Here is a 10598-nt window from a genome sequence, read left to right as displayed (position 1 = left end):
CGGGGAGAACAGCGGGGTCCACAACAACCCCGTGCTGGCGGCCACTGGCGTCGGCCTGGACGTGGCCCAGAGCTGGGAGAAGGCCATCCGGCAGGCCCTGATGCCCGTCACCCCCCAGCCCAGCGTCTGCACCGGCCCGGGACACGGCAAAGACCACAGTGAGTAGCTTCCCCCGATTTTGAGCTAAGCTACTGTGAGATTCAAAGTGACGGAGATGTACAGTAAGTAAGTGTGCAATGTTTCTATGTTCATGTGGAGCACATTCCAAATATTGTTTGGGAAGATAATTTGCTTTTGTAACAGTGCTGGGTTTAGGCTCTGGCCTTGTAACATGCCTGTCAGCAGAAAACTAGACATGTGCTGTCGGTGGCCCACAGCAGGTATCTCCCTGAACAAATTCTTAATCCACCTTTTGTGACCATGGCCCTTATTATTCGAGCCGAGGAGTTCATGTTTTTATGAGAATAGCGCCACCATGAGGCCAGATGACTCAGAACCTGACAGGCCTCCTTGCTATGGCAAAACAAACATGTGTGTCAAGTTTTGTGTCAATGGGATCAGGAGATACACTCATTTGAATATTGAACGTTTGTTCTGAGGACGGCACGACAGGAAAGCTCATGGGGTCACCAATATCAACAGGATTCTCCCGCTAGGGGTCACAGATGTGCACAGCAAATTTGAAAAGATTAGAAACAAAGGTATTCGAGATACACCAATTCTAAAATGTAACATAGCTTATTCTATTTTTATTTTATGCTTGGTTTTGCTCACCTTTGCTGCTCTGCTGATATGTTGTTGCTGCTGCTGTTGTTGTTGTTGTGGCTGCTGCCATAAATTGTCTACTTCATGTTTATGTGTAGTAACGTCTGTATGTAATGTCTGCTTACATGTATCCTTGTAATACATCTGTATGGTTTGTTTATGTTCCTCCTCTGTTTTTAAGCTTTGTACATTAGAATTCCAATTCAGTCTACTGAACATGGCAAATAAAGTAAACTTGAATGTTTAAAAAATATATATTTTACATTTGGCCTGATGGTGACGTTAAAGGAAAGGTCACAGGGTCACCACATTCAATAGAGTTCATCCTCTATAGGTCATGAATGTGCACCATCATTAGAAAAGGTTGTAATGAAAGCTATCGGAGCTACCGCGTTCACATGAAGGGTCTGCCACCACCGTGGCAGGCAGGGTAAAACCATAATGTCCCAGATAATCGTTTGGGATATAATGAATAGTGACATTTGTTTTTGGATGATTTAGGGGATTTGAGGGGATTTAAGGTTAGCTCTTTTTTGAGTTATCTTAGGCTGAAGTGTCTCCTGCTGTGAAAATCCACATCAGTGAATAAATAGATGGTGACATAACATCATTTGAGCTGATCTTCAGTAATCCAGAGTCATATAACAAGAGCAGGTCAGGCTTCACAGTTGAATAATGCCACACAGAGCTTCCATGGACAGCGTGGTGTAACAGACCCCACTACGTCCCATAGGTTTGAAGTGAGGTCTTAATTGGGTGAGAGAACATTTAGTCTGAGCTAACATTTTGTTGCAATGAGCTTAGACACATTACTGTCTGCCAGAAATGTTTCATAACTCTAAAGCCTTTCTATGCTGATATACCACATGTCCAGTGGCCCACTTCCAGCAGCAGGGTTGACCTAAACTGGCCTGGCTCAGGGTCTAAAATCAACAACACCTCATCGGTGGAAAATTCACTGAAAAGGCTGCTGTCTTGACACTTGATTCCTCTTTGTAATGTGTCCTTGGGTTTTGAAGTAACACATACTTCATAATTTGGCACAGGTTTTAAACTTTTTGTGTCTCTTCTCCTCTCTCTCTCTCTCTCTCTCTCTCTCTCTCTCTCTCTCTCTCTCTCTCTCTCTCTCTCTCTCTCTCTCTCTCTCTCTCTCTCTCCAGAGGAACTCTCAGTAAGCATATCAGTGTCCAACTCTCAGATAACGGAGAACGTGGTAAGTTAGGTGTTTCACTCGTCGGATAAGATTAGTCTCCACAGTAATGTGATTTCTAACGGCACATTCTTACGACCCGTGACTTCTCACTGTGCTCTCATCCAGGATATCAGCTCGGTGTACCAGATCTTTGCAGACGAGGTCCTGGGCTCGGGGCAGTTTGGGATCGTATACGGAGGTACAGTCACGTTTCTGCACGTCCTCACGCTGGAGTTCTGCACGTCCTCACACTGGGGTTCTGCACGTCCTCACGCTGGGGTTCTGCACGTCCTCACACTGGGGTTCTGCACGTTCTCACGCTGGGGTTCTGCACGTCCTCACACTGGGGTTCTGCACGTCCTCACGCTGGGGTTCTGCACGTCCTCACGCTGGGGTTCTGCACGTCCGACTCCTCACGCTGGGGTTCTGCACGTCCTCACGCTGGGGTTCTGCACGTCCTCACGCTGGGGTTCTGCACGTCCTCACGCTGGGGTTCTGCACGTCCTCACGCTGGGGTTCTGCACGTCCTCATGCTGGGGTTCTGCACGTCCTCACGCTGGGGTTCTGCACATCCTCACACTGGGGTTCTGCACGTCCTCACGCTGGGGTTCTGCTGGGAGGAGGAGGAGGAGGATGAGGAGGAGGAGGAGGAGGAGAAAGCCGCTTGTTTTTCTCTGTGCTGTGATAAATAAAGGTTTATTGGTGGAATTCTTCGCTGTCTGTTCTATAATTTGGGAGACAGAGGAGGAGACAGTCTACAGTTCAGACTGTACCAAGTGCCATCGCCTGTGTGACGAGTCGTCTGATTGCATTCCTTCCTTTTTGTTTACAGGTAAACACAGAAAGACTGGAAGAGATGTGGCAATCAAAGTAATTGACAAAATGAGGTTCCCCACCAAGCAGGAGAGTCAGCTGAGGAACGAGGTGGCCATCCTGCAGGTAGAACAGACTTTTTTTTTTTTTCTACTTTTTTCTCCCATTTTTCAATTTTTCTCCCATCCCAATTTTGTATCGTCCAATTCTACCCTCCCCTGTCTCGAACGCTGTTAGGCCATGCCTCCCACAAGCCGGCTGCAATGTGGACTAAGCCTTACATCATGTGTCCCCTCCGGTACTCGAGGTAGCAGCCGTCGCATCTTTTCACCTGCACAGCGCGATCTTTCAGCGTCGGGGGTCTGCGTTTGGAGTGCACGCCGCCCCCGTCGCTTCCTGATTCTACTGCGCAGGCGCACCAACCGACCTGTAGGAGTCGCTGTCCACAACGTCCGATCCCCACCCATCAGCTTCCCACCCCCTAATACTGCCAAATGTATTAGTATGAACGACCAGCCAAGCTGATAGCAATGTGGAGAGCTGGGCTCGAACCCAGCGTCTCCTGCATTGGTGGTGAGCGCCTTACCCACTGCACCACCTAGCCGCCTAACAGACCTTGTTTTGTAGTGTCACTTACTCGCTTCACTGTTATTTATATATATATTATTTATAATTATATATATATTATATTATATAGTCTTTTGGTTTGTGGTTTATATTGATAAAAAGGTTCTCTATATTGATAAAAAAAAGGACCCCAGGATTGTCACATTAGGGCTGTGGACCCCTACTTGACTCAGGGACCCCTATGTCCACAATTATACGGCTGAGATACCAATGCAGAAAGTGAAACCTATGATCAGAATAGTCACTTGCATATTTTCTCATTGGTCTAGCTGAGCTCTTGTGAATGAAATAGTGAAATTAGGGGACCCCCTGGAACCCCCTTAAGGACCCCTGGGGGTCCCCGGACCCCAGGTTGAGAACCACTGTGTTAATATACACTGGAGTAGTGCTTTCTGTCTGTTTACTGTGGAGTGGGCTGCTCATACACGCAATTGACCTATCTCAAACCACGCCCTCTTTTCTTGATCCTCCAATCACAACTGCTGCTTCCCTCAGACAAACTCACTTGTCGGAGGGAAGCAACAGTCGTGATTGGAGGATCAAGATAAGAGGGTGGGGCTTGACATAGGTCATGTTACCACAGAAATGATCAAGTACATTTTTTCAACTGTCCGTGTGCCTGACAGAACGTCCACCATCCTGGGATTGTGAACCTGGAGTGTATGTTTGAAACCCCCGAGAGGGTCTTCGTCGTCATGGAGAAGCTCCACGGCGACATGCTGGAGATGATTCTGTCCAGTGAGAAGAGTCGTCTTCCCGAGCGCCTGACCAAGTTCCTGGTCACACAGGTCAGTGAGGTCACCTAGGTCAATTATTATTCTGGTTATCACTAAAAAACACCTATTGTAGGCTTTTAAATGTCTGTACTTGTATTTAATACATGTTTGTACTTGTATTTAATACATGTTTGTACTTGTATTTAATACATGTTTGTACTTGTATTTCATACATGTTTGTACTTGTATTTCATACATGTATGTACTTGTATTTCATACATGTTTGTACTTGTATTTCATACATGTTTGTACTTGTATTTAATACATGTTTGTACTTGTATTTAATAAATGTTTGTACTTGTATTTAATACATGTTTGTACTTGTATTTCATAAATGTTTGTACTTGTATTTAATACATGTTTGTACTTGTATTTAATAAATGTTTGTACTTGTATTTAATACATGTTTGTACTTGTATTTAATACATGTTTGTACTTGTATTTCATAAATGTTTGTACTTGTATTTAATACATGTCTGTACTTGTATTTAATACATGTCTGTACTTGTTTCCACAGATCCTGGTGGCTCTCAGGCACCTCCACTTTAAGAACATCGTCCACTGTGACCTCAAACCCGAAAATGTGCTTCTGGCCTCAGCAGAGCCCTTTCCTCAGGTGAGCTCTCCGTCCATCCCTTCAACCCACATCACTTTGCTTCATGCTTATTTTGTACCGTTTACTTTACTCATAGTATATATTCAGATTCTAATTCTTTATTGCCCATATTTATTGTAACATATAATATTATATAACTGATAGGGCATACAGACCCTGCATCTGCACCTTTGATTACACCGTTTACTTTCTCATATTCTTATATTCAGAGTTAATGATATTGTTTACACTGTTTATAAATTTTTTTTATGGATCAAATTGTATTGCCTATATTTATGTCTTTCTACTATTACCCTGCCCATACCTGTACCTCCCCTTCCCCCTCCCCCATGCTGCTATGACGCCCACATTTCCCCAAGGGGATCAATAAAGGAATATCTCATGTCATCTTCTAATAAGTGGGGTTTGGAGATGAGAACAGACTTGTGATGAGAACAGACTTGTGATGAGAACAGACCAGTGATGAGGACTTGTAATGAGAACAGACTTGTGATGAGAACAGACCAGTGATGAGAACAGACTTGTGATGAGAACAGACTTGTGATGAGAACAGACCAGTGATGAGAACAGACTTGTGATGAGAACAGACTTGTGATGAGAACAGACTTGTGATGAGAACAGACTTGTGATGAGAACAGACCAGTGATGAGGACTTGTGATGAGAACAGACTTGTGATGAGAACAGACCTGTGTTGAGAACAGACCTGTGATGAGAACAGACGATGAGAACAGACCAGTGATGAGAACAGACCTGTGATGAGAACAGACCTGTGATGAGAACAGACCTGTGATGAGAACAGACCAGTGATGAGAACAGACCTGTGATGAGAGAACAGACCTGTGATGAGAACAGACCAGTGATGAGAACAGACCTGTGATGAGAACAGACCTGTGATGAGAACAGACCAGCGATGAGAACAGACGTGTGATGAGAACAGACTTGTGATGAGAACAGACTTGTGATGAGAACAGACCTGTGATGAGAACAGACCTGTGATGAGAACAGACCAGCGATGAGAACAGACCTGTGATGAGAACAGACTTGTGATGAGAACAGACCTGTGATGAGAACAGACCTGTGATGAGAACAGACCAGCGATGAGAACAGACTTGTGATGAGAACAGACTTGTGATGAGAACAGACTTGTGATGAGAGAACAGACCAGCGATGAGAACAGACTTGTGATGAGAACAGACTTGTGATGAGAACAGACTTGTGATGAGAACAGACTTGTGATGAGAGAACAGACTTGTGATGAGAACAGACCTGTGATGAGAACAGACTTGTGATGAGAAACGGACTTGTGATGAGAACAGACCTGTGATGAGAACAGACTTGTGATGAGAACAGACCAGCGATGAGAACAGACTTGTGATGAGAACAGACCTGTGATGAGAACAGACTTGTGATGAGAACAGACTTGTGATGAGAACAGACCTGTGATGAGAACAGACTTGTGATGAGAGAACAGACCAGCGATGAGAACAGACCTGTGATCCTCTGCTACGTGTCCGTCCTCCAGGTGAAGCTCTGTGACTTCGGCTTCGCCCGGATCATCGGGGAGAAGTCGTTCAGGCGCTCGGTCGTCGGCACGCCGGCCTACCTGGCGCCGGAGGTGCTGCGGAGCAAAGGTTATAACCGCTCTCTGGACATGTGGTCCGTGGGGGTCATCGTGTACGTCAGCCTGAGCGGAACCTTTCCCTTCAACGAGGACGAGGACATCAACGACCAAATCCAGAACGCTGCCTTCATGTACCCTCCCAACCCATGGAAAGACATCTCAGGAGAGGGTAAATTACACTCGATGGGTGTGTGTTTTTGTGTGTGTGTCCACAAAGATGGAAAGATGAACTAAATCTGCTAAAGTGAAGTCATTTTGGCCGGTCCTCACTTTAAAATAGTCCCATTTTAGGTTTAGGGTCAGAATTAAGGTTAGGGTATAATGGTGGTCAATGGAATTTAGTAAAAAGTCCTCATAAGTATGAAAATACAAGAATGTGTGTGTGTGTGTGTGTACGTGCCCAGGAGAGCGGGGACATTTTCCCACCCCTCTGCTTTTGATGTTTTTTCCCCTCGTCATAAAAATGTATCTCTGGCTGGGATTTGGTTTGATCTCATTGTTTAGAATGAAAGCATGTAATTGTAATATAATGCTGCCAAAGTCATTGGTGAGGACATTGGACAGAACAATGGAAACACTGACATGAAAGCCTCCCCAGTGAAGCGTTCCTGTTGTCTTGTGTTACACAAGTATTGTATTTGTCCTTATATGGTTTGTTTGAGTCCAGTCATCCCTTGGACGGTTCGGTCTATAGTAATCACAACAAACATACCAATTCTTATTCAGCACCTTTATCGCACGAATAGTCTTTGAGGATGACATGACCATCCATGAAGAATTAGTCCTTAACTAAAGGAATTCTTAATTCTGAAAATAAATATGTATTCTGAGTATGTCACACCACATAGAAATGTGTTATTAACCACAGAGCCAAATTTGAAGGATTAAAAATGTTAATAACTATTATAAAACCCAGCTCAAAAACAGCTCACCTGGCTGCTCAGACCATTTCTCACTATTGTGGGGGCATGATCAGATCGTGCTTGATTGACAGCTCCCTTTGTACCCTTCATATGTAGAACCATAAGTTAGTCAAGAACATTTTCCCATTGTATTTACAGTCCGTCCAAATCACTCGGGAGTGTGAATCACCTAAAACGTACTCAACCTCTACCGAGTGTGAATCACCTAAAACTTACTCAACCTCTACTGCCTTTAACTACACACCAACTTACCACCTTTATATACTGTAGTTAGGTTTGAAAATGCTTCTTTTCCAACTCAACTTCAAACCAACATAATAGTTCTTTGTCTGAAGGAGTCAATCGTGGAATAATAAATTGTCGACTCAGTGTATCCAGATATTTCCTTGCCGTTGGGATGAGTGTTAGATTTCTCCAGACTAAAATGTACTTTTCCCAGTGGCTTCCCGGTGGACCACCAACGTGTCCGTCTTCCAGGTCCACTGTGGTTTTTCCATGGGTGGACCATAGACTAGAACCCTCAGGGCTGGGTCTTTACACAAATCTCTTACATCAGAAAGAGCCTTTCTGTCACCTCAGATTTGAGACTAGGGCAGTTAAATGTTTTTGCAGTCTTTTGTCTAGACCTAGAGTAAGCACTATATTCTCCAGCAGTCGGAGGTAAGACCTTTCCCAGAAAGGAGGGCGTCATTGCAGATTATTCTTAATTTCCCCATGTTTATTTTCTTACTGTGTGTTCCTACGTTCCCCACAGCCACCGACTTAATTAATAACTTACTCCAAGTGAAGATGAGGAAACGCTACAGCGTGGACAAGTCTCTCAGTCACCCCTGGCTTCAGGTAAAAAAAAGAAAAGATAAATATATATATTTCTTACCGTGGAGGACATTGATATTGGCGTTTAGTTTTCTAGTTCACATATGTTACTTTTGATTCTCGTCTAAATCTAATCCAAAATGACACTTGTGTGCAGGACTACCAAACCTGGCTGGACCTCAGAGAGTTCGAGACGCGTCGGCGGGAGCGCTACATCACCCACGAGAGCGACGACGCTCGCTGGGAGGAGCACGCGGACGAGAGGAGTCTGCACTACCCCAAGCACTTCATTATGGCCCCCAACCTGGACGACATGGAGGAGGGCCCCTAGTGGCCGGCGATGGGACCGCGTCCGCGTGAGACGGATTCAGGCTCCGCCCCCCCCTCCCCGAGTCCCTCGAAGCCAATGCTTTTTTTTAATCCATGGAACCCGGTGCTTTCTTTTTGAGACTGCTGGTTTCCATAAGACAAAAGGCGTGTTCTGGATGTACACGGAGGACGTCATCATCACCTTGCGTTGCCACGTGGAACAGGACCAGGAGGCTCTGCACTGGCACTTGTGTCAATTACACTGTGACATCACACAGGAACTCACTGGGAGGATGGTGGTGATATTCAGGTTACTTTGGTTTTTCCTAACATTCCAGAGACCCTTATGTGGCTTTTTTTATTTTTATTTCCTCTCTCTCTCTCTCTACTCACTGCCTTTTTTCTACAAGCCATAATAATATGCAGTACTAGTTAGTTACACAATGTCTCATGAGCCTGAGAAGTCAACCCCCAGGTGTATTGGGATTCTAATTGAAATACACATTTGCACTGCCATTCGTTGGAGCTGCTGAAGGGCTAGCTAAAAAAGAAAAGAAAGTGTGGACCAAATCCAAGAGACTTTAAAAGACTTCTAAAAAAGCTTTTCAGCTTTTACAGCATATTTTTTCTAACGTTGTCCACGTGTATTTTCAAATCTCATGAAAACTATATGAAATATAGAATCGTCGTTCGTCTATCCACGAGAGTGCTATTTTTCCAAAACATTTCTTTCACAATCACTCTGTGTAATGTTGTCGAACTGGAACACTTCATACGAAATGCGCTACGTCTTAAAGGAACACGCCAACATTTTTGGAAATTCGCTTACCGTCTTCTCCAGAGAGAGACGGTAAGCTAATTTTCCAAAATGTTTGCCGTGTTCCTTTAAATATACAGTATATTGAATATAATGTTTAAGTTTCGCTTCTTTGTTGGGATGTCTTTGCACTATTGGTTATCTCCGAGAACATCTGGCTCCCTTGGAGGCCTCGAATGAAGACGAGTTGGGAATCAGCAGCTGCTATAGTCTGAACGTCTCACCTTAGAAAGGCGCCTGAGAAAAGGATTCAACAGCATATTGTTGATTCACATGCAACTCCAGCCTGAGAATTTGTTCCATGTAGGGGTTTGTTTAGAATGTTGTCAGTGTCATCAGGTTACATGGTTATTAATATTAAGTTGTTCACATTCATATTTTGAATAAAGGACGGAATAGTAAAACGTAGGGAAGTTTAAACGTTGATTTTCTGCTCTGCTCATAGCTTGTTTATTTTTCCATCAGGACTAAATGTCTTTTCATACGATCTTCTGCAAGCTTTTAACTGCCTTATTTCTTCTTCGGTTTAGTGCGGTCACACATGCTCTATTGGTTTTGTCAAGCACAGTGCTCAGTGTGGAGAAACCGGCCGACTCAAGGCTAGTTCTGCTGTGGTTAAAGGAGATGGAAAGCTATGAGGAAGGACAGAGAAATAACAGGAAAGATCCAGAGTAGCATCGCAGCAAATCCTCATCTAGGACAGCGTTTCTGCTGCACCTGCAGTAGCAACATCGTTTTGCCCTTTTCACTCTTGATTGTCTAATTGTCTTCTCTATGCCGTTTTGATAAACCGATGAATATCAAATTGTTGCTATTGTTTTCTAAACTAATCAAAGATCTCTCAATGACATGTTGGACTTGCAAAATGCAAATTGGCCGTGCTGATGGCAGGGTTTTGTGAACAAGCAGCATTTGACAAATGTCGACCCTAAGCACAAGATACTGTACATGGCTCTAGCTTTGAATCTATATATACAGACCACCTGTGAAATGTGTGTTTGGAGCGATTTCTCTCTCTGTTGCGTTTGGGGGGCAGCGGTAGTTTGGTTGTGTGTGTGAAACCTAAAGATTTGTCAAATCTCGTTTATTTTTCTATTTTTCAGTCTCAACCCGTTCTCCTTTGTACTGTGAAGCATTCTGGTATAGAGTTAAGTTTGCCATATGGTGTATGTTGAATATACAGAACATTTATATAAAGAAAAAGAAAAGGTATAATAATGGCTTCATCCTGGGAATAACGTCAATAATGTGCTGCCACTGGATTGGCAGCGGTCAGTGTTTCCTTTTTCTTTTTCTAGATTTCAATTTTCACATCTAATAAA

At 43.9% G+C, this 10598-nt stretch overlaps 1 protein-coding gene across 1 annotated transcript in view; it reads left to right on the top strand.

Moving 5' to 3' along the window:
* The window catches only part of LOC311228345 (serine/threonine-protein kinase D3-like), a 72368-nt gene extending 61770 nt beyond the window's left edge, over nt 1-10598 (top strand). Inside the window, exons 10-18 of the mRNA XM_084314254.1 lie at nt 8-158; nt 1926-1978; nt 2084-2156; nt 2790-2896; nt 4024-4185; nt 4691-4789; nt 6313-6580; nt 8089-8174; nt 8308-10598. Coding sequence (XP_084170380.1) covers nt 8-158; nt 1926-1978; nt 2084-2156; nt 2790-2896; nt 4024-4185; nt 4691-4789; nt 6313-6580; nt 8089-8174; nt 8308-8481 — 1173 coding nt within the window. The 3' untranslated portion in view covers nt 8482-10598. The remainder of the gene's footprint in view (nt 1-7; nt 159-1925; nt 1979-2083; nt 2157-2789; nt 2897-4023; nt 4186-4690; nt 4790-6312; nt 6581-8088; nt 8175-8307) is intronic.

Source organism: Notolepis coatsorum (genome assembly GCF_963971535.1).
Source record: "Notolepis coatsorum genome assembly, chromosome: 5".
NCBI lineage: Eukaryota > Metazoa > Chordata > Actinopteri > Aulopiformes > Paralepididae > Notolepis > Notolepis coatsorum.
The sequence above is the reverse complement of the archived record's forward strand: the minus strand, read 5'-3'. Positions and strand labels throughout refer to the sequence as shown.